General features: G+C 36.4%; 1 protein-coding gene across 1 annotated transcript in view; it reads right to left on the bottom strand.

The window, feature by feature from the left end:
* Positions 1–24,516, bottom strand: part of LOC125040483 (serine-rich adhesin for platelets-like) — a 53,246-nt gene extending 28,730 nt beyond the window's left edge. Inside the window, 34 exon segments of the mRNA XM_047635036.1 lie at positions 1,003–1,155; positions 1,891–2,013; positions 2,331–2,549; positions 2,926–3,057; positions 3,232–3,315; positions 3,632–3,718; positions 4,913–5,014; positions 5,173–5,343; positions 5,547–5,641; positions 6,005–6,284; positions 6,892–7,188; positions 7,343–7,603; positions 7,758–8,012; positions 8,167–8,427; positions 8,582–8,850; positions 9,008–9,287; positions 9,442–9,624; positions 9,804–9,902; positions 10,191–10,406; positions 10,579–10,665; positions 12,136–12,188; positions 12,394–15,816; positions 16,184–16,271; positions 17,052–17,167; positions 18,249–18,549; positions 19,296–19,475; positions 20,470–20,586; positions 21,057–21,203; positions 21,747–21,863; positions 22,154–22,276; positions 22,551–22,718; positions 23,059–23,175; positions 23,539–23,548; positions 24,451–24,516. Coding sequence (XP_047490992.1) covers positions 1,003–1,155; positions 1,891–2,013; positions 2,331–2,549; positions 2,926–3,057; positions 3,232–3,315; positions 3,632–3,718; positions 4,913–5,014; positions 5,173–5,343; positions 5,547–5,641; positions 6,005–6,284; positions 6,892–7,188; positions 7,343–7,603; positions 7,758–8,012; positions 8,167–8,427; positions 8,582–8,850; positions 9,008–9,287; positions 9,442–9,624; positions 9,804–9,902; positions 10,191–10,406; positions 10,579–10,665; positions 12,136–12,188; positions 12,394–15,816; positions 16,184–16,271; positions 17,052–17,167; positions 18,249–18,549; positions 19,296–19,475; positions 20,470–20,586; positions 21,057–21,203; positions 21,747–21,863; positions 22,154–22,276; positions 22,551–22,718; positions 23,059–23,175; positions 23,539–23,548; positions 24,451–24,516 — 8,680 coding nt within the window.
* Positions 24,517–24,520: the final 4 nt, after the last annotated feature.

Below are 24,520 nucleotides of genomic sequence, written 5' to 3'. Positions count from 1 at the left end.
TACTAGAGCATGGAAGAATTGAATAACTTGAACTAAAACTGGAACTGGCTAAAGCTGAACCTGAAGGAAAAATAAATCTCAAATAATAAGTGCATCAAGATACAGAAACAATGAAATGACTGCAGCCTATCTGGATTTTATGTCACATGCACCATGGGAATAGACAAGGCTTAACTCTTGAAACCTTCAAACTGAACATAGATAAAGAGATAATTTTGCTTTTGAGAGCTGAGTATTTAAATAGACGTGTATAAGGAGTGTGGTAAGATGTAAAGAGGTGGCAGTTATGAAAGACACCATCAGATATTCAAGACTGTGGATTATATGTATATATATGTATACATATGTGTGTATATATATATATATATATATATATATATTTGATATATCATAGTCTTCTTGCAACTTCAATATACAGTGCTAGAATATAATAAACTGCCTAAATATCTATAACCTCAACTATTTTATCTACAGAAGACCAGTATAATTGAACCTCTTTAGCTTGAACTACTAGAGAGGTCTAATCTGTCATATTTGACCCATGTAAACTTGAATCTGTAGGCAACGTGGGGTAATTTGTCATAATGGAAAATTACAAGGTGAGTTAAATGCAGTATGTGACTGCTGAAATTAAAGATTTTCTTCTTTCATATCTACTATAATGTGCTACATGAAATTAATGTTCTGTACTCATTCCAGATACTTTATTTTAACAATGATGGCTTCATTTGCTTCATTATGCATAATTTGCTTCATCATCTACTTGCCTTCTTAGAATTGCCTGGTCTTGAATTCTTTCATGGTGTTGTGCGGAATCATCAAACATGCATATTAAACACTAATGCTTACCTGCATGTAAAATACTTTTTTGTGATAACTTCCTCAGTATATTACTTGCCTGGGCAGCACTTCAGAAATGATTTCGCTTTGTAGATTATTAAACAAATAAATTGCACTGTCAGTAAGTAAAATAATATATATTCTTATCTACTATGGACTTACTGCTAGAACTTGAACTACTTGAACTGGAGCTACTAGAGCTTGAGCTGCTTGAACTGGAACTGCTAGAACTTGAACTGCTTGAACTGGAACTACTAGAGCTTGAACTAGAGCTACTTGAACTCGAACTGCTTGAACTTGAACTGGAGCTTGAACCTAAGAACACATTGATAGGGAAACTATCATAAGGGTGTCTCTGGTAAAGAAAGCAAATAAATGTGTGTATTCATATATATACATATATATGTGTGTAATCATATATATACATATATATGTGTGTAATCATATATATACTTATATATGTGTGTAATCATATATATACATATATATAGATTAATAGAAAAAGCAAAAACAATTAAGGCACCTGTATGATTTAAGTATGCTTATGGAATATACTTGACACATAAAAAAAAAACTTTTTTATACATAAGTTAGTAAGGGGAGAAATTTTCTATGGCAACTGCCACTCTCTCTCTCTCTCTCTCTCTCTCTCTCTCTCTCTCTCTCTCTCTCTCTCTCTCTCTCTCTCTCTCTCTCTCTCATTTACTAAAATAAATAAACAAATAAACATCATATAAAAATACAAAACACTAGTCCAGTCACAGGTTATATATAAAAGAGAGCAACTGGTTTCTTCTGGGAATATATTTAATTACCGAATAAATATAGATGTACTTGCTGCAGAAAACACAGAACACTACGATTTCATAACTGGACTTGCTGCTTCAGCTTGAGATGGAATTACTGCAGCTTGAACTACTTGAAATTAAAATCCTTGATCCAGAACTACTAAAACTTGAACTAAAAATACTTGAAAACATGAACTCTGTAAAACTTTGACAAAGAAACCCAAAATTCAATGTAATGCATAATTTTAAATAGTGGACTTACTGCTAGAACTTGAACTGCTTGAGCTGGAACTAGAGCTTGAACTACTTGAACTGGAACTACTAGAGCTTGAACTACTTGAACTTGAGCTAGAGCTACTTGAACTGGAACTGCTTGAACTTGAACCTATGGATGCATTGAAAAAGGAAAAATAATTCTGTAATAGAATAGTTATCATTACCTATAAAGAAAACAAGTGAACACCAGATATCAATGTTAACAAGTGAAAACCAGATATCAATGTTAACAAGTGAAAACCAGATATCAATGATAATACCCCAATCATTAAAACAATTTATTATTATTAGTTATCAGTCAAGAAGTGTAATATAAACCGTTGTTTTTTGGTAACACCCAGAAAATAATATTATGATAAAATGGTATTGTGAATGTGTTTTTTTTCTAAAGAAAAACAAATTAATACATGGTTTATAAGGACTTACTGCTTGAACTGGAACTACTAGAACTTGAACTGCTTGAACTAGAACTTGAACTGGAACTACTAGAACTTGAACTGCTTGAACTAGAACTTGAACTGGAACTACTAGAGCTACTTGAGCTGGAGCTACTAGAACTTGAACTAGAACTACTTGAACTGGAACTGCTTGAACTTGAACTGGAACTGCTTGAACTTGAACTAGAGCTACTTGAACTGCTTGAGCCTATAAGTACATAGATTATATATCTTTCATCCTGTATCATAAGAGAGCATTAGTCACAGATGAAAAGTTAAAGGCTTCTGTTAATGATATAGAAAGAATAAAAATACAATGTACACCTTAAAATGTATAAGAAATCAATTGCAGAAGATTTAGTCTTAGATATGCCATGTGCACCACATATAAAATAAAAGTTTGTGAAATAAAGTTGGAAGTTGGAAAAGTTGTTTATAATTTCCTTCTTATATTCCTTTTCAGATGTTGATTTGTTTCTATAGGGTAATGATAAGATAGAAGACTTCAAGAAATGTTGTTTTAGAATAAAAAAAAAATGTAGAATAAAAAGAGTTATATATGGTTACAGTTTGTATAGACTTACTGCTAGAACTTGAACTGCTTGAGCTGGAGCTACTAGAGCTTGAGCTGCTTGAACTGGAACTACTTGAGCTTGAACTACTTGAACTGGAACTACTAGAACTTGAACTAGAGCTACTTGAGCTAGAGCTTGAACCTATGAATTCACAGATTATTTATTTATTTATTTATTTATTTATTTATTTTATCCTGTATCAGAGGAAGAAATACTATATACAAATAATTGGTAATCGATTCTCTGGTGGCCCGAAAAGGTCTATGTGTCCCCCATCTGAATAAAGACATTATTAATGGTCCCTGCACTACTTACTAGAACTTGAACTGCTTGAGCTAGAGCTTGAGCTTGAGCTGCTTGAACTGCTTGAACTGGAACTACTTGAACTGGAGCTTGAACCTATGGATGTATAGATTTTAAATAACTCGGTTTTTTGTTGGCGAAAGGCAGATTGTTTTGAAACTGAAGATCTTGGGAAAATACAAATAAGTGGTATTCAACAAGGAAACACCTATAAGAATAATCAATACTGTCTGACCAAAGAAATCGAATCCTAACATTGCTAGACCTTCACTGGATCATTGTCAATCATGTATATTTAAAAAATATGCAATATTTGTATGAAGATCTTTTTGAAAGATAATGAAAAAATGATACACTTCGCTTAGAAAATAGAACGAAGGTTAATTCATGGTGTTGGGCTGTGCAGACTTACTACTGGAGCTGCTTGAGCTAGAGCTGCTAGAACTTGAGCTGCTAGAGCTTGAACTGGAACTACTTGAACTTGAGCTAGAGCTTGAACCTATGAATATATGGATTATGAATTACATTTTGACTTGAACTGGAACTTGAACCTATGGACACAGTTTGGCAATAATTTAGCATGTTTTACATGACACAGTGAGTAAAAGGTCAGTTACTAGTTATTGGGAATGCACAAACATAAGGTAAGCAGAGCCTAGAACCAATTTCTTGTATAAATACAAACACCATTAGTAATTTGTATGAGGAATAACATCGTTAAACTTTGTAAAGAATGCATCATACAGAAGCTTCAAGGATGTGCAGTCAACACTGCAATGAAGAAATTCTCTTGACATCACAAAAACTAGTGGCTATACTCCGTGTAGCAAATTAAAAGTGGTTATTAGCTGATCAGTATGTCTGCAATACTAATGATGACAACTATAAGAGAAGATTAAGGCATAGTAAATAGTCTAAGTTTAGACTTATTGCTAGAACTTGAACTGTAGCTACTGAACTACTGGAGCTAGAACTGCTACAACCTGAGCTGCTTGAACTAGTTCTACTTAAGCTAGAACTGCTTAAACTTGAGCTTGAGCCTTTAAATACATAGACTATAGTTAACAAAATCAACTTTACCTCTTATTAGATAAACACTTTAATCAAAAGGAGAGAATAATTCAGAGAAAAAAAATCCATTGTGTGTAGAAGATTCTTAGTTTGATTATGCTTCCCTAAATGCATAAAGAAAGCCAGAATGTAAGAAATGGCCTTAACTTGTGAATCCTTCCTGCTTCAGCTAGAACTACTGCAATGTGAATTATTTGAACCTATTGAAAAGGGAACTTGAACTACTAGAGTTTGAACATTAATTGGAGCTGTTTCAATTGCTTGAAATTGCGGAGAGAAATTAACTCTTCTTTGTCTTTCTTAGCGAAGGAGGACGAGAGTTGTCAGTTTAAAAGCCTGTTAAAAGAATATCATACTCATAAAATATTGTTTTAGTGAGTCCAAACTTACTGCTTGAGCAGCTGGAGCTTGAGCTGCATGAACTAGAAGTATTTGGACTTGGACTGTTTGAATCTATGAACATACAATCAGCTTTTATCATTCCAGTTTCTTTTATAGAATCTGGTTAAAACAAAATCTACAGTTGACCTGAAAAGATTCCACTTTCACAGCAGTCTTACCAACTTATTGATAAGACCAAATGAGAGATTGTAAAAAATGGACTCCACTTTCAAAGACTTACTGCTTGAACTGGAGCTACTTGAGCTTGAGCTGCTTGAACTGGAACTACTAGAACTTGAACTAGAACTACTTGAACTGCTTGAACTTGAGCTGGAGCTTGAACCTATGAACAAAGGTTATAACTGGCAAAAGTTTTGTTTTAAGGAAGATATATCTGTGCTGTATCGACAATGGTAGCTGAGAATATTTTTTACTTGGAGATCAAATTATTGCAAAGAACATAATACACATAATATTAGGCCATTGTAAGTCTAAACTTACTACTACTACTTGAGCTTGAGCTACTAGAGCTTGAGCTGGAGCTGCTGGAGCTAGAGCTACTTGAGCTTGAGCTACTTGAGCTTGAGCTACTGGAACTGCTTGAACTACTTGAGCTTGAGCTACTAGAACTTGAACTGCTAGAGCTTGAGCTGCTTGAACTGGAGCTTGAACCTATGAAAAAGATACATAAATAGCTAAAAAATATACTTGTTATACTTGTTTCTGTTAAGTATTTACCGTTTATAATTCCAGCTGAACCTAATCTATGGTAATCCTTTTGGATATTGTTTGATATTTAGAATAAAAATTATACTTCCTGCAAACAAATCAGGACACTAATTAATAGTATTTGATCCTAACAGGTTCAGGCTTACTGCTAGAACATGAACTGACTGAGCTGTAGCTACTAGAACTTAGGCTACTAGAGCTTGAGCTTGAACTGCTGGAATTTGAGCTGCTTGAACTAGAACTATAGAATTTGAGCTGCTTGAACTAGAACTACCAAAGCTTGAGCTGGAACTACTTGAACTTGAACCTATGTATACATAGATGATAATTAACTTTCTTTCATTTAGTTTAAGATAGATAGATGAAATGTAGGATGAATAATTATCACTGAAAAGAATAATCTACACATCTTTTGAGGTAACTAAAAAGAGTTTACTAGGTTGAAATGCATTGCCATAGCTTAAGGTTATACCTGACAGGTTCCTTTCCTTTGACAGAGAAAATAGAAATTTCTGTTTAGCCTATCCCCTTTGAAGGATACACTAGTCTTTCTATTTAAATTTTCCTGCCAAGAAAATAATATTTGATCTTAGCAAACCCTGACTTACTGCTAGAGCTTGAACTGGAGCTACTAGAGCTTGAACTGGAGCTACTTGAGCTTGAACTGGAGCTACTTGAGCTTGAACTGGAGCTACTAGAGCTTGAACTGGAGCTACTTGAGCTTGAACTGGAGCTACTTGAGCTTGAACTGGAGCTACTAGAGCTTGAACTGGAGCTACTTGAGCTTGAACTGGAGCTACTTGAGCTTGAACTGGAGCTACTAGAGCTTGAGCTACTTGAGCTGGAGCTACTGGAACTGCTTGAACTTGAACTAGAACTTGAACCTATGAATATATAAGATTGTTATAAAATTTCTAGAACTTCTTTCATTCTGTAAATAAAAATAAGACAAAAAAAAATGTCTTTAAAAACTTGAACAAGTACTAAAACCTACCAATAGAGTAGATAATCAAGGGTGTTTTTAGGTCTATTTACTGTATGTGTAATCATAACTAAATTAGAATTATAGGCATTAGAATTAGACTTCTTGCAAAGAAAATGAAATTAGACTTCTTTCAGAGAATATAGTCTCAGTATATCTAGACTTACTGTTTGAACTTAAACTGCTCAAACCTATGAATGAAGGATACAACTAACATTTTCTTTCCAATAATGAAGAGTACATAAGACCTGGGAGGGCAAGCCTTACTACCTGAACTTTAAATGTTTGAATCTACTATAACATGAACTGATTTTGTGAAGAGAAAGATATCCATTTACTGTATCTGCAATTGGAACTCTGAAAAGAGAGTTCTTTGAAATTATGAGCTTTAGACTGAAGTGCTACCTTCTTTGAAGTATATGCTGTATTTAGAGTGAAAAGTATTATGTTTCCAATCAAGAAATCATAAGATCTGGGGTATGATTTGGTCTTAACTAGTTATGACTTACTGCTAGAACTTGAACTGCTTGAGCTCGAACTACTAGAACTTGAGCTTGAGCTACTAGAACTGGAACTACTAGAGCTTGAGCTTGAGCTACTAGAACTGGAACTGCTTGAGCTAGAACTACTAGAGCTTGAGCTTGAGCTACTAGAACTGGAACTGCTCGAGCTTGAGCTTGAGCTACTAGAGCTGGAACTACTTGAGCTTGAGCTGCTTGAGCTTGAACTGCTTGAGCTTGAACTGCTTGAACTAGAGCTACTAGAACTTGAACTGGAACTGCTTGAGCTTGAACAAGAACTTGAACCTATGTGTATAAAGTGTATAATTAGTTTTCTATAATCTGTTATTCTAGACTCACAGTAGGGAATAATGACAAAAAAAATATGTAAAAATCATCCTTATACTGAAGATCTATTGTCATGGCAATCCTTCTGTTGCCCTGGCTTATGAAAACTTACTGCTTGAACTAGAACTACTAGAACTTGAGCTGCTCGAACTTGAACTACTTGAGCTTGAGCTTGAGCTACTAGAACTGGAACTGCTTGAGCTAGAACTACTAGAGCTTGAGCTTGAGCTACTAGAACTGGAACCGCTCGAGCTTGAGCTTGAGCTACTAGAGCTGGAACTACTTGAGCTTGAGCTGCTTGAGCTTGAACTGCTTGAACTAGAGCTACTAGAACTTGAACTGGAACTGCTTGAGCTTGAACAAGAACTTGAACCTATGTGTATAAAGTGTATAATTAGTTTTCTATAATCTGTTATTCTAGACTCACAGTAGGGAATAATGACAAAAAAAAGGGGTAAAAATCATCCTTATACTGAAGATCTATTGTCATGGCAATCCTTCTGTTGCCCTGGCTTATGAAAACTTACTGCTTGAACTAGAACTACTAGAACTTGAGCTGCTCGAACTTGAACTACTTGAGCTTGAGCTTGAGCTACTAGAACTGGAACTGCTTGAGCTAGAACTACTAGAGCTTGAGCTACTAGAACTGGAACTGCTCGAGCTTGAGCTTGAGCTACTAGAGCTGGAACTACTTGAGCTTGAGCTGCTTGAGCTTGAACTGCTTGAACTAGAGCTACTAGAACTTGAACTGGAACTGCTTGAGCTTGAACAAGAACTTGAACCTATGTGTATAAAGTGTATAATTAGTTTTCTATAATCTGTTATTCTAGACTCACAGTAGGGAATAATGACAAAAAAAAGGGGTAAAAATCATCCTTATACTGAAGATCTATTGTCATGGCAATCCTTCTGTTGCCCTGGCTTATGAAAACTTACTGCTTGAACTAGAACTACTAGAACTTGAGCTGCTCGAGCTTGAACTACTTGAGCTTGAGCTTGAGCTACTAGAACTGGAACTGCTTGAGCTAGAACTACTAGAGCTTGAGCTTGAGCTACTAGAACTGGAACTGCTCGAGCTTGAGCTTGAGCTACTAGAGCTGGAACTACTTGAGCTTGAGCTGCTTGAGCTTGAACTGCTTGAACTAGAGCTACTAGAACTTGAACTGGAACTGCTTGAGCTTGAACAAGAACTTGAACCTATGTGTATAAAGTGTATAATTAGTTTTCTATAATCTGTTATTCTAGACTCACAGTAGGGAATAATGACAAAAAAAAGGGGTAAAAATTATCCTTATACTGAAGATCTATTGTCATGGCAATCCTTCTGTTGCCCTGGCTTATGAAAACTTACTGCTTGAACTAGAACTACTAGAACTTGAGCTGCTCGAACTTGAACTACTTGAGCTTGAGCTTGTGCTACTAGAACTGGAACTGCTTGAGCTAGAACTACTAGAGCTTGAGCTTGAGCTACTAGAACTGGAACTGCTCGAGCTTGAGCTTGAGCTACTAGAGCTGGAACTACTTGAGCTTGAGCTGCTTGAGCTTGAACTGCTTGAGCTTGAACTGCTTGAACTAGAGCTACTAGAACTTGAACTGGAACTGCTTGAGCTTGAACAAGAACTTGAACCTATGTGTATAAAGTGTATAATTAGTTTTCTATAATCTGTTATTCTAGACTCACAGTAGGGAATAATGACAAAAAAAATATGTAAAAATCATCCTTATACTGAAGATCTATTGTCATGGCAATCCTTCTGTTGCCCTGGCTTATGAAAACTTACTGCTTGAACTAGAACTACTAGAACTTGAGCTGCTCGAACTTGAACTACTTGAGCTTGAGCTTGTGCTACTAGAACTGGAACTGCTTGAGCTAGAACTACTAGAGCTTGAGCTTGAGCTACTAGAACTGGAACTGCTCGAGCTTGAGCTTGAGCTACTAGAGCTGGAACTACTTGAGCTTGAGCTGCTTGAGCTTGAACTGCTTGAGCTTGAACTGCTTGAACTAGAGCTACTAGAACTTGAACTGGAACTGCTTGAGCTTGAACAAGAACTTGAACCTATGTGTATAAAGTGTATAATTAGTTTTCTATAATCTGTTATTCTAGACTCACAGTAGGGAATAATGACAAAAAAAATATGTAAAAATCATCCTTATACTGAAGATCTATTGTCATGGCAATCCTTCTGTTGCCCTGGCTTATGAAAACTTACTGCTTGAACTAGAACTACTAGAACTTGAGCTGCTCGAACTTGAACTACTTGAGCTTGAGCTGCTTGAGCTTGAACTGCTTGAACTTGAACTACTAGAGCTTGAGCTGCTTGAACTTGAACTAGAGCTACTTGAACTGCTTGAACTTGAACTAGAGCTGCTTGAACTTGAACTGTAGCTTGAACCTATGAAAAGTGGTTATTATCCTTTTTTTGTTTAACTGAATAAGAAAAAACTAACAGACATAGTAACTAAAGTAAAAAGATGGTAGACTCTTCGAATATCTTATTTTTAAAATGAAAATGTTTACTGATTCCACAAAAGAAGACTTGGGGATATGTAGTCATAGCTTATCCAGACTTACTGCAAGTACTTGAGCTGCCTGAGCTACTAGAGCTGGAGCTACTAGAACTAAAACTATTTGATCTTGAACTGCTTGAACTCGAGCTACTTGAACTTGGACCTAAAGATTGGGGTTATAAGTTTTCTTGTCTTTAGTGATAAAGAGGAAGTAATTCTTTCCCCACCATCTACAGTGGTGGCTGAGCTAAAAGGATAGTAGCCTCCTTGAAGGATAAGCCATATTTAGGGTTAAAATTATTATGCATCATGTAAAGAAAATAAGACACTTGGGAATATTTTATAGTCTGTCAAAAAAAAAAAAAAAAAACTCTTGGAAGAAAACAAAATATTTTTCCTCAAATCAAAGACTTAAATTGTGATCTTAGTAGTGCAGACTTACTGCTAGAACTTGAGCTACTTGAGCTTGAGCTACTTGAACTTGAGCTGCTTGAGCTAGAACTTGAGCTACTTGAACTTGAGCTGCTTGAGCTGAAACTACTTGAACTTGAACTAGAACTTGAGCTGGAACTGCTTGAACTTGAGCTGGAACTGCTTGAACTTGAACTTGAACTAGAACTGCTTGAACTTGAACTAGAACTGCTTGAACTTGAACTAGAACTTGAACCTATATAGATATATATTATATTTAACTTCTGACATTTTATAATTCAAGATATGGAGAGGAATCATCAGTGCACAAAAAAAAAACCTTCAGGACAGCCATTCTAGGTTACATAACAAATATATGCAGCACAAAATAAAATGCTTTAAAAAATGTTTTTTGGTTAGAAACTTACTGCTTGAACAAGAACTTGAGCTACTTGAACTTGAGCTACTTGAACTTGAGCTACTTGAACTTGAGCTACTTGAACTGGAGCTTGAACCTATGCGAAGGGGTAATAACTAAAATGTTTCCCCTGCTTTAGTGAAGTAGAGATACTAATATATGTTTACTACATCTACATTACTTGCACTGAAGATGCAAGACACTGCCAGACGGATCGGTGCAATTATCAGTAAATTTGCTGTTCTAAATGAAAGAACTGGCATTTGTGTAGTAACAAATACTAGTCACCAGTTCTAATTTTCATATTGCAAGGTAATGTTTGCTAAATAATATATACATATACATATAAATCTTTCCTCAATTGCATTACTTTTTATTTCAACATCTTCGAATGGATTCAGTATTTCCGCAATGGATAAATGACAATCTTTACTTTCTTTTCTTTCATTACTTTCTAACAATCAACCAAAACCTTTCAACAACCGTTCGACACATGACACCCTTTGTCGAATTCGAACTCTTAAAGCAATTAGCGAATCACCGAATCGAGATGATAAGTTACACACGATATTTTCCTTAGAGTGTTCATCTCCTGCATGAGTTCTTTCTACTTGGCAGGTTGCCCTTCGTAAAGCAGAGGAGGGAGACAAGTGACGGGTGCTAACATTCCACTAAAAGCCCTACTCCTATCTACCTCCATCCCTACCCTACAGCCATGCAGAAACAACCCTTTGTTGTGAATTGTTTTCTTTTACGTTTCCTTTTAAGAAAAAAGTATGTTTAATATACATACTAAAGATACATAATTACTTTATGTTTATACCAGAATTCATTGTTTTGTTGATGTTTCATGTAAGTATACTCAAAAACTTCACTTTCATAGTTGTTATTGATCTTAAAGATTGTCGCATTGTTGAAAAGTTTTGGTGACCTAAAAGCATTCAGAGGTATGTGGGTGTTGAAAAAGATTTGTAAATTGTTAAATTAATAGGATTGTTGACTGGATTCACGAAATAGTAGATCTTGAATGTTGAAAGCAAATAGTCGAATGTTCAACTGCAAATAAAAAAGGGTGTATATACAGTAGTATTCTATCATGAATATATATATGTCAGTACAGATCTCTGACACCTCTTTTTCATATGTGATTGCAGGACATATGATGTTGCCATGCGGTTTTGTAGCTACTACAGTCTAAATAATCAGCAAGCTCTTTCTGTGTTTGTGGAACATTAAAATTTGTTCTAAAAAGTCAATACCGGACTAGAGATTATTAGACATGCTTCCTGTTAACAAATATTAGACAGGAATATTATATGGTTTTAGTAGGTCCACTTACTACCAGAACTTGTACTGCTTGGGCTAAAGCTACTAAGAGTTTAAACTAGAACTGAGACTGCTTGAACTTGAATTAGGGCTTGGAACTATGTATGATTACTTCTCTCTCACATGGATAAAGAACCATTATCATTACACTGAATACTTTTTGACTTTCTGATGATAATTTTGCAATTAAAAAGAGAGAAAACCAAGTAGAAATACGAAGTCTTAACTTGCAAAAACTTACTGCTTGAACTGCTTGAGGTGGAACTACTTGAACATGAGCTACTAGAACTGGAACTGCTGGAACTTGAACCTATGAAAAATATGTCATAACAGTTTTCTTTGCATAACTGAAGAGAAAAAAAAATAAAGGGTTGTTTTTTTAGAATGGTAACCGAGCTAATTAGATGGCAACTTCTTTGAAGGATATAAGATTTTCAGAATTTATATTTCCTGCAAAGATAATCTCGACTCAGCTAATATTTTCGTAGCAGGTCCAAACTTACTGCTAGAACTTGAGCTGGAGCTACTTGAGCTTGAGCTGGAGCTACTTGAACTTGAGCTGGAGCTACTAGAGCTTGAGCTGGAGCCACTTGAACTAGAGCTGGAGCTACTAAAGCTGGAGCTACTTGAACTTGAGCTGGAGCTACTAGAACTTGAGCTGGAGCTACTAGAGCTTGAGCTGGAGCTACTTGAGCTGGAGATACTAGAGCTTGAGCTAGAGCTACTTGAACTTGAGCTGGAGCTACTAGAGCTTGAGCTGGAGCTACTTGAACTTAAGCTGGAGCTACTAGAGCTTGAGCTGGAGCTACTAGAGCTTGAGCTGGAGCTACTTGAACTTGAGCTGCAGCTACTTGAACTTGAGCTGGAGCTACTTGAACTTGAGCTGGAGCTACTTGAACTTGAGCTGGAGCTACTAGAGCTTGAGCTGGAGCTACTTGAACTTGAGCTGGAGCTACTAGAGCTTGAGCTGGAGCTACTTGAACTTGAGCTGCAGCTACTTGAACTTGAGCTGGAGCTACTTGAACTTGAGCTGCAGCTACTTGAACTTGAGCTGGAGCTACTTAAACTTGAGCTGGAGCTACTTGAACTTGAGCTGGAGCTACTAGAGCTGGAGCAACTAGAGCTGGAGCTGGAGCTACTTGAGCTTAAGCTGGAACTACTAGAGCTTGAACTGGAGCTACTAGAGCTTGAGCTGGAGCTACTAGAGCTTGAGCATGAGCTGGAGCTACTTGAGCTTGAGCTGGAACTACTAGAGCTGGAGCTACTAGAGCTTGAGCTGGAGCTACTAGAGCTTGAGCTGGAGCTACTTGAACTTGAGCTGGAGCCACTTGAACTTGAGCTGGAGCTACTAGAGCTGGAGCTGGAGCTACTTGAGCTGGAGCTACTAGAGCTTGAGCTGGAGCTGCTTGAGCTGGAGCTTGAGCTACTAGAGCTTGAACTGGAGCTACTAGAGCTTGAGCTGGAGCTGCTTGAGCTGGAGCTACTAGAGCTTGAACTGGAGCTACTAGAGCTTGAGCTGGAGCTGCTTGAGCTAGAGCTACTTGAACTTGAGCTGCAGCTGCTTGAGCTGGAGCTACTAGAGCTTGAACTGGAGCTACTAGAGCTTGAGCTGGAGCTACTAGAGCTAGAACTGGAGCTACTAGAGCTTGAACTGGAGCTACTAGAGCTTGAACTGGAGCTACTAGAGCTTGAACTGGAGCTACTAGAGCTTGAGCTGGAGCTGCTTGAGCTAGAGCTACTTGAACTTGAGCTGGAGCTGCTGGAGCTACTAGAGCTTGAGCTGGAGCTAGTAGAACTTGAGCTGGAGATACTAGAGCTTGAGCTGGAGCTACTTGAACTTGAGCTGGAGCTACTTGAACTTGAGCTGGAGCTACTCGAGCTTGAGCTGGAGCTACTAGAGCTTGAACTGGAGCTACTTGAACTTGAGCTGGAGCTACTTGAACTTGAGCTGGAGCTACTAGAGCTTGAGCTGGAGCTACTAGAGCTTGAACTGGAGCTACTAGAGCTTGAGCTGGAGCTACTTGAACTTGAGCTGGAGCTACTTGAACTTGAGCTGGAGCTACTTGAACTTGAGCTGGAGCTACTAGAGTTGGAGCTTGAACTGGAGCTACTCGAACTTGAGCTGGAGCTACTAGAGCTTGAACTGGAGCTACTAGAGCTTGAGCAAGAGCTACTTGAACTTGAGCTGGAGCTACTAGAGCTTGAACTGGAGCTACTTGAGCTTGAACTGGAGCTACTAGAGCTTGAGCTGGAGCTGCTTGAGCTTGAGCTGGAGCTGCTTGAGCTTGAGCTGGAGCTGCTTGAGCTAGAGCTACTTGAACTTGAGCTGCAGCTGCTTGAGCTGGAGCTACTAGAGCTTGAACTGGAGCTACTAGAGCTTGAGCTGGAGCTACTAGAGCTTGAACTGGAGCTACTAGAGCTTGAACTGGAGCTACTAGAGCTTGAACTGGAGCTACTAGAGCTTGAGCTGGAGCTGCTTGAGCTAGAGCTACTTGAACTTGAGCTGGAGCTGCTGGAGCTGGAGCTACTAGAGCTTGAGCTGGAGCTAGTAGAACTTGAGCTGGAGATACTAGAGCTTGAGCTGGAGCTACTTGAACTTGAGCTGGAGCTACTTGAACTTGAGCTGGAGCTAGAGCTACTTGAACTTGAGCTGGAGCTACTAGAGCTTGAGCTGGAGCTACTAGAGCTTGAGCTGGAGCTACTAGAGCTTGAGCTGGAGCTACTAGAACTTGAGCTGGAGCTACTTGAACTTGAGCTGGAGCTACTAGAGCTTGAGCTGGAGCTACTAGAGCTTGAACTGGAGCTACTAGAGCTTGAGCTGGAGCTACTAGAGCTTGAGCTGGAGCTACTTGAGCTGGAGCTGGAGATACTAGAGCTTGAGCAAGAGCTACTTGAACTTGAGCTGGAGCTGGAGCTACTAGAGCTTGGACTGGAGCTACTAGAGCTTGAGCAAGAGCTACTAGAGCTTGAGCTAGAGCTGGAGCTGGAGATACTAGAGTTTGAGCTGGAGCTAGTAGAACTTGAGCTGGAGATACTAGAGCTTGAGCTGGAGCTACTTGAACTTGAGCTGGAGCTACTTGAACTTGAGCTGGAACTGAAGCTGGAGCTGGAGCTACTAGAGCTTGAACTGGAGCTACTAGAGCTTGAGTTGGAGCTACTTGAACTTGAGCTAGAGCTGCTTGAGCTGGAGCTACTAGAGCTTGAACTGGAGCTACTGGAGCTGGAGCTACTAGTGCTTGAACTGGAGCTACTTGAACTTGAGCTGGAACTACTAGAGCTTGAACTGGAGCTACTAGAGCTTGAGCTGGAGCTACTAGAGCTTGAACTGGAGCTACTAGAACTTGAGCTTGAGCTTGAGCTGCTTGAGCTGGAGCTACTAGAGCTTGAGCTGGAGCTACTAGAGCTTGAGCTACTAGAGCTTGAACTTGAGCTACTAGAGCTTGAGCTGGAGCTACTAGAGCTTGAACTGGAGCTACTTGAACTTGAGATTGAGCTGGAACTACTTGAGCTTGAGCTGGAGCTGGAGCTACTAGAGCTTGAACTGGAGCTACTTGAGCTTGAGCTTGAACTACTTGAGCTTGAGCTGGAGATACTACAGCTTGATCTGGAGCTACTGGAGCTACTTGAACTGGAGCTTGAGCTGGAACTACTTGAGCTTGAGCTGGAGCTTCTTGAGCTGGAGCTGGAGCTACTAGAGCTTGAGCTGGAGCTACTAGAGCTTGAGCTTGAGCTGGAACTACTTGAATTTGAGCTGGAGCTACTAGAGCTAGAGCTGGAGCTACTTGAACTTGAGCTGGAGATGCTTGAGCTGGAGCTACTTGAACTTGAGATGGAGCTACTTGAACTTGAGCTGGAGCTACTTGAACTGGAGCTACTAGAGCTTGAGCTTGAGCTACTAGAGCTTGAGCTGAAGCTACTTGAACTAAAGCTTGAACCTAAGAATATACGGATATTGAATAATTTTTAATATTTTGTCTTGTGTGTTTCTGTAATGGCCATTAAAATCATACACAAATATGAAAATAAGAGTGTCAGTAGTGTATTTCCTAGAAAAGTTAATGAAATACAGGTTTTGATATAAAGCTTTAGCTTGCAAAGACTTACAGCTTGAACTTACACTTCTACAACTTGAATCACTTGAACTAATTGAACTTGAGCTTAAACCTTTGAACAAAAGTTATAGCTAGCAGTTTTCTCTGAATTACTGAGGGAGAAAGATAAATATATAAAACTGGCATTTTAATATTTCCTCCTGGACTGTGCTATTTCTAGGTTGAAAATAATTACACCTGCCTGAGCTTGAACTATTAGATCTTGAGCTGCTTGAACTAGAACTACTTGAACTTAAAATGCTTGAGCTTGAATTAAAGCTTGAACCTATGAATATATGGAATATATACCTTTTCAATATTTTGTTCCTTGGATCTATTGTAAAAAAAAAAAAAAAAAAAAAAAAAAAAAGAAAAAAAAAAAAAGATGGACAAGTGCCTCCTGGAAAAAGGGGAGAAACTGGGCTGCAAGACAATGTTTAAATTGCAAAGCCTTACAACTTGAAGTGAAGCAAATAGATTTTGATCTTTAACTACAAGACCCTGAGGTTTAGGGATAACATAAGGTCTTTGCATGTCTAGATTTACTGCTTGAATTGGAGCTACTTAAGTTTAAGCTGCCTGAGTTTGAAATAGAACTCTTGACCTGGAACTGAACTTGAACATGGCCCTAAGAATATGTAATCATAAATAACTTTCTTTCAACAGTTACCTTTTTTGTTAAAGGAAAAAATAAGAATATCAAATGCTTAAGAAAATATTGTGTTGCAATGAAGAAATGGTCTTCCAACAAAGATTAAAGCAAGCCTTATAATGTGAGGATAGACTGCTTGAACTAGAACTACTAGGGCTGTAGCTTCTAGAACCTGAACTACTTGAACTACTCAAAGTTAGAGTGGAGATTAAACCTGTGAAAAATATGTAGCTAACAGTTTTCTCTACATCACGGAAGGAAATAAAAATAAACATGTAGTTTTATATGTCTGAAATGTTAATATCTCTGATTAGTTGAATAATATGCAACGTTTAGAAAAAAAATTATTCCTCTCGTAACGAAAACCGGATACTTGGTGATAGATTCTTGACTTAGCAAGTCCCCACTTACTACTGGAACACGAACTGCCTGAGCTGGATCAACTAAAACTTGAGCTTGAGCTACTAGAACTGGAACAGCTTGAGCTTGAAGTACTAGACCTTGAGGTTGAGCTACTTGAACTGTAACTGCTTGAAGTGTAAAAAGAGCAGACTGTTACCTCTATCATAACATATTTTCCAGAATTATTTGAATCTGATCTAGAGGATGAACAAAGCTTATAACTAAAAGTTTCCTATCAATGATTTGGATGACCCCCACCCCACCCTCAATGTTATAATAATAATAATAATTATTATTATCATCATTATTATTATAATGATAATAACAATAATAACAATAAAATAACATGTTTGTAGATATTTCTCCAACAACTGAGTAGTACATATCCTCTTGGAAGATCATTGAGGATGTAAATTGTGATGCTTCATGCAAAATCAACTAGCAGTCAAAGGGGGAATTGCAAGAATTGCAATTGCTTGAGCTAGATACTGGAGCTTAATCTTAATCTTAAGCTTGAGGTATGTGAAATTGAACTACTGGAAATGAAACTACTTGAGCAATATGAGCCTCAGCTACTTGAACTTATAACTGAAATTATTAGGCCTGCAAAGAAAACAATAGACTTGGGAATACCAGATGGCCTTAACAAGTTGAGACTTACTGTTAGAACTTGAACTACTTGATCTGGAGCTTATAGAGCTTGAGCTGACAGAGGAGCATAATTGTAACAAATATGTTCTTTTATATCGGGTGTCTTTCTGGATTTCTGAGAATAATGCTTCCTACAAAAAGGAAATTGAGCTAAAGGATGGTAGTCTCTTTGGAAGATATTCCATGTTTGCATTGAAACATATCAGTGCTTGCTGCTTACAAAGTAAGGAAAATATCTGATCATTCCAAGTCTAGCCTTAGTGATAGAACTTGGGCAGCTTGAGCAAAAAATATATTAGAATAGATTAGATATATCAAGCTTGAGCTACAATTGGTAATTGAGTTACTAGAGCTTGCGTTATTGAAATTAGAACTAGATGATCTTAAACTACACCTTGACTCTTCTCAGACATAAACCTGAGCCACTAGCATGGGAACTTTTTCTTAAATTCACTAAAGCTACTAGGACTAGAATGTGGACTTATGAATAAATAGGTTGTACTTAACATCTGATCTTACATATTTCTGTTAAGATATGAAAAATCAGCTTATTTAGACTTACTGCTCGAACAGGAGCTACTATAACTGGTACTGCTTGAGCTTGAACTGCTTGAACTACTAGAGCTTGAACTGCTTGAACTACTAGAGCTTGAACTGCTTGAACAACTAGAGCTTGAACTGCTTGAACTACTAGAGCTTGAACTGCTTGAACTGCTTGAACAACTAGAGCTTGAACTGCTTGAACAACTAGAGCTTGAACTGCTTGAACAACTAGAGCTTGAAGTGCTTGAACAACTAGAGCTTGAACTGCTTGAACTACTAGAACTTGAACTGCTTGAGCTGGAGCTGGAGCTTGAACCTTTAAACACAGATTACAGATTTCCCTGTATTAGTGTTAGAGAGATTACCAATATTTAGAATTATATATCACGATTATTATTATTTTTTTTTTTAATGAAAATTTCTGGAGCTACTAGATACACCATCAGCTTCCTTTTCTCATGTAAACATATATAAATCACTTCTTTGTCTTTGTCTCTATTTCTCTTAACAGGAAAAAATAATGATTAAAGATAATTTATGAAAGGGGGTATGCAATTTCTGGATACTTTCTTCCAACAAAAAGGCCAGAAAACAAGATTCCAGTGCATGGCCCTAGGAAATGCAAATTTACTGCCTGAATTAGAGGTACTACAGCTTGAACTTCTTGACCTTGAATTCATAAAATATAGATGTGAACTATTTGGATTACTTTAAGAGACTTGTGCTTGAGCATATAAATGCATCGATTTCAAATACCATTTAATGAAGAAATAGGCATGATGGAAGATTTTATCATATGCCATAAAGAGAGAACCAATAAAAAGGATATCAAACCAAATAATAGAGCAAAAATTGCCATTGCTAGAGAGATTGTTTCATTTTTGTGGAAATTTCTTTTCTATACAACTGTTGCCTTCGAAATACTCGAAGGGTAAAGGAGTTCTTACCTTGTTGATAACAGTCCTGTGAGAAAAAAAATCTTTTATAATAAAATAATCCTGTTTTCACCAAGGGAAATAGAATATTAAGTTGTAGCAAGGAATAAGGTCCTACATCACTTACTGCTCGAACTTGAACTACTTGAGCTGGAGCTGGAGCTTGAACTACTCGAACTGGAACTGCTAGAGCTTGAACTACTTGAACTAGAACTGCTAGAGCTTGAACTACTAGAGCTTGAGCTTGAACTACTTGAACTTGAACTACTAGAGCTGGAACTGCTTGAACTTGAACTGGAGCTTGAACCTATGAATAAGCAGGTTATAACTTACAATTTTTTTTCTAATATCATAAACAAAATACAGATATCTGGAATTAAAGATATCAGTGGACATTGGAAACAAAAATGGCGATATTTTAGGCATATGGGAGATAAAACAAATAGATGGGATATTCTCTATATAATAGGTTATACCATTTTCTTCACTGGTGCATACTGCTAAAGCTTCAGCATCTGAAGCTGGAGCTACTAGAGTTTCAGATTGGAAATAAGCTTTTTAATTTATTGATTTTTCCCAACATCAGGAGGGGAGGCCTCTGTAGAAAGTGAGTTTGTAAAGTTCTAAGAATATGTATTAATCAGGGTGTAATATAGTTGTCGTAGTTGGTACAGACTTGCTGCTATAACTTGATGTGGAGTTATACGGCTTGAACTAGAACTTAAACTTGAAGTAATTGAGCTTGAGCTTAAAATGGAACCCAGAGGGAAAGGGTATTTCATCAAACACTCAAGAGAACTGAAAACTGATGTTAAAAGTAATAGGAATGAAAAAAATACATGCAACATTACATGTTGGTGAATTTTTTTTTGTTGTTGTTGTTGTTTGCTGAGTTAAGTTTGCACAAAAATATAAGATAGATACTTATTTGAAAACTAATGGGCGAACATGGATGAATATGTGATTTTAGACTAAGCCATATTCCTGCTATTAGTTATAAATAGTGTTAGAACTAAGACCCCTAGAACTGGAACTCATACTATATATATACATATATATATGTATGTATGTATGTATGTATATATATACGTATATGTGTATGTATGTATATATATTCAATACATATACATAGGGAAGTCACCCTGGGATCTCTGTGTCTCCACTGCTGCTAGGTCCATTGTGCATTTGTTTCCTGAATCCCTAGCTAAATTTACCAGTACTTTACTAAGTCATTAAAAGATTTCGTTTCCCCCACTTGCTTTTTCTTACCGACTGAGAGGGGATAAAATTAATAAACTTACTGCTTGAGCTGGAGCTGGAGCTACTAGAGCTTGAGCTGGAGCTACTAGAGCTTGAACTGGAGCTACTAGAGCTTGAACTTGAACTAGAACTACTTGAACTGGAACTGGAGCTTGAACCTATGAGTACAACTTTTATAAGTGTTTGTGCCTGCATGGGGAATGAATAACCAAAGAAAAAAAAGGAAAAAAAGTTTAATATTCAATAAATGTTAGCTTTCATTTCAAGGTATTCATGTGTATGCATATATATATATATATATATATATATATATATATATATATATACGTACACACACACATATACATGTATGTATGTATATGTTTATATATATATATATATATATATATATATGTATATATATATGGAAGTGAAGAAACATTTCCTATTATCTAAGCATTATTGCTTTTTCAGCAAATGCAAATGAGGCTTTATGTTAGTCATAATGATATTATGTCTGTGTAAATGTATTGCCTGTGTCCATGCTGTGAATGTTTCACCACTTTCTATTTTGGTTTTATTTTCTGGTAATTTTCAAGCACCTTGAAAAGAAAACTAAGGATTGAAAAAGAGCAAATGTACTACTTACTGCTCGAGCTTGAGCTTGAACTTGAACTACTAGAGCTTGAACTGCTTGAGCTACTTGAACTACTAGAGCTTGAACTGCTTGAGCTACTTGAACTACTAGAACTTGAACTACTGGAACTTGAACTGCTAGAACTTGAACTACTTGAACCTGTAAAATAAATTCAGAGATAAATACATTGTTCTAGTAAGTCCAGTGTTTATAACGTTAAAAAAAAGAAGATTAGAACCTTGAAATCAGGTACATAATAAGACAATTTTCTGCTTATACACCCTTAGCACAAAACATTTGCATTTGTACAACATATGCTGTAGTATAAAACGTGATGTATTTTTGTGAATATTAGTACAGCAGCCATAAACATTGAGCTTGAACTACCAGATTTTAAATTACAGGGACAGCAGGCTACTAGATGTAGCATATCGTTCAGACAACTCCAATATCAGCCTTCCAGAAGGCTAAGTACAAGTACGCATATACACATATACATGCATATATGCATATATACACATAATGATATAAACACATATGCATAAAAGATCAATACACTTATGTGGGTGTACAATATAGTCTTAATATCGAACAAATAGCATCAACGAAATCAGTTTTTCTTTACCGCTTTTACATGATTTCCATAGCCAGAGAAAAATGTCGAAGGGCTAGAAATTAGTGTATATTTTTGCTGCTACTTACTGCTTGAACTTGAGCTTGAGCTACTTGAACTGGAACTTGAGCTAGAGCTGCTTGAACTTGAACTTGAGCTAGAGCTGCTTGAACTTGAACTTGAGCTAGAGCTGCTTGAACTTGAGCCTAAAGAAATATGTAGGTTTTATATGAAGTTATGTTTGCATAGTATATGAAACCACCCAGGCATTCTTTTGAAATAGAAAGCTAGATAACTGTTCGAAAGTATTCAGTACATCATGAAAAAAGAAAGTCAAATGCAATAAATGTAAAACTGAATGTAAATAAAAAGTAGGATGCAACACTGAATATCTGAAAGATTACTGTGGAATAATTAATATTTTACTTGTATAAGTGATACATGGGTTGATCACTGTAATAGAACATTTTTAATTTACTTCGTTTTCAGTACTTACTGCTAGAACTTGAACTTGAGCTACTGGAGCTTGAACTTGAACTGCTTGAGCTACTAGAGCTTGAGCTTGAGCTGCTTGAACTTGAACTTGAGCTGCTAGAGCTTGAACTTGAACTACTTGAGCCTAGGAAAAGTGTTTTATTCGTCTGAGCACAAAACATTTGACAGTCACATATCAAACAATGATCCATGTAATCTTGTTTGATATATATCAATTCATATAATTACAGGTCATCCCAATCCTGTGCTTCTTTTTTTAATTATCAGTGATAGGACAAACTAATATTAAAATGCAATTCGTTCCTGAGAGATTTACAAAGAGAAACTTACAAAAAGTTACAAATTATCATATTTTCACTTATACATATTCTGAATTCATGGACACATTTTCTACTTACTGCTAGAGCTGGAACTTGAACTTGAGCTACTTGAACTACTGGAACTTGAACTTGAGCTACTTGAACTACTGGAACTTGAACTTGAACTACTGGAGCTTGAACTTGAGCTACTTGAACTACTGGAGCTCGAACTGGAACAACTAGAACTTGAGCTTGAACTACTTGAACCTAGAAATAAACAATTCAGTCATGGGACATTACATTGGATATATCCTCTAAAAAACAAAAAACAAAAAAAAGAACACCAACCTCACAGAAAGAAAGGAACAGATGTAAACATGTAAACAATGGAATAAGAATCATATTCCATTTTCTACATACTGTCAGCACGGCTTAGAACTGCTGGAATTTTAACTATTAGAAACAATGATACATTATCACAAATAATGTGCTTCCTTGAATCTGCTTTTCATGGTCAGCAGTTTCATTTGTGGTGTAATATTTTGGATACGGTAACTTGTTAACTTGTTGTTAAGAGACTGGTTTTTTGGTTTGTTTTTGTACTTACTGGAGCTGGAACTTGAACTTGAACTACTAGAACTCGAACTTGAGGTGCTGGAAATTGAACTTGAACTACTAGAGCTTGAGCTTGAACTACTAAAACTAGAACTTGAACAGCTTGAACCTATAAGGCAAATATAGTTTTAATGTGTGCACAATCGATAGCTTTACTTTGAAAAGGTAAAAAGAGAAAGTAAATGAGAAGGAAAGGATAAGAAAGATGTAAAAGTTAACCTTACATTTCTGGAATATTACAAAACTGAACAATTAGACTGTGAACCAGACTCTCTGACTAACATTTTTGCTGTTTAGACTATATGTACCAGTAAATGTTAGTATTATTTTGTCTTCCCTATTATATCTGCCATGTAGAAAACTTCAAATACATACATTTTGTATCTCTTGACTTTACAGTTGCATCAAATCAGAAAAAAAAAGTGTTAAAGGAAGAAATGGAAAAACAATAACAATAACTCATTTACTTTACCTGTACCAGTCTGTCAGTTGAAAGAGACTTCAAAGATATGGTGTTATTTCAAAACGGAAGGTACCTAACTTGTACCTTTCATTTATAAGCGTGTATGTAAATACAATATGTGTATGTAAATACAAATATAAACGTGTATGTGTATTTACCTGCTTATACGATCCTACACTTACCTCTCTACTGATTCCAATACTCACGATAGAAGCTTTAGATACTTACTACTAGAACCTGAAATGCATACAAAATATTTGTTGTTAACCATTAGAAAGTCTTATAAAACCAGATATCATATACGAATATTTTTTATATGATATCTATACAAAGAATATAAAATTGAAAAAGATGAAAAAGAAAGGTTGAAATATGTCATTCCTAAGGGAAGGTAAAATCAATAAATAAATATAAATATTTAAAGGCAATGATATTAGCCAAGTTATATTATTATTATTATTATTATGATTATCATTGTTATTATCATTATTATTAATATTGTTTCATTTTTATTATAATGATGATGATGATTTGAATATGATTATGGTTATTAATTGATTATGATTGTGATTATTACCATCATATGATTATGACTATTGTAATGATTATCATTGTTATTACTAATATTTTCGTTACTATTACCATTCCTATTAGTAAAAAAAAAAACTGATCATGATTATCATGTATTGCGGGTACATATGAGTTGGAAGGAGTCTATGCACATACTGTTATTGTTAATGTTATAATGATGTTAATCATATGAACATTTATCATAACGAGATATACCATTGATATAATTATGATCATGAGACCATTAAATTCTTATATGCATATTCCAGATTATATTCATCAGCGCTAGAATTATCCATAGGCCAAAACAGACATGATACCTCTGTTGTTTAGTATTGCATGCCTCTTTACCTTTATGTTGCCATTGCCTTTAGTGTAGTAATCATTATCAGCAGTTGAATTATACAGGTGATTCATTGCT

Source organism: Penaeus chinensis, chromosome 29 (assembly GCF_019202785.1).
Source record: "Penaeus chinensis breed Huanghai No. 1 chromosome 29, ASM1920278v2, whole genome shotgun sequence".
NCBI classification, from domain to species: domain Eukaryota; kingdom Metazoa; phylum Arthropoda; class Malacostraca; order Decapoda; family Penaeidae; genus Penaeus; species Penaeus chinensis.
Note: the sequence above shows the minus strand (reverse complement) of the source record. Positions and strands in the feature narration are given on the sequence as shown.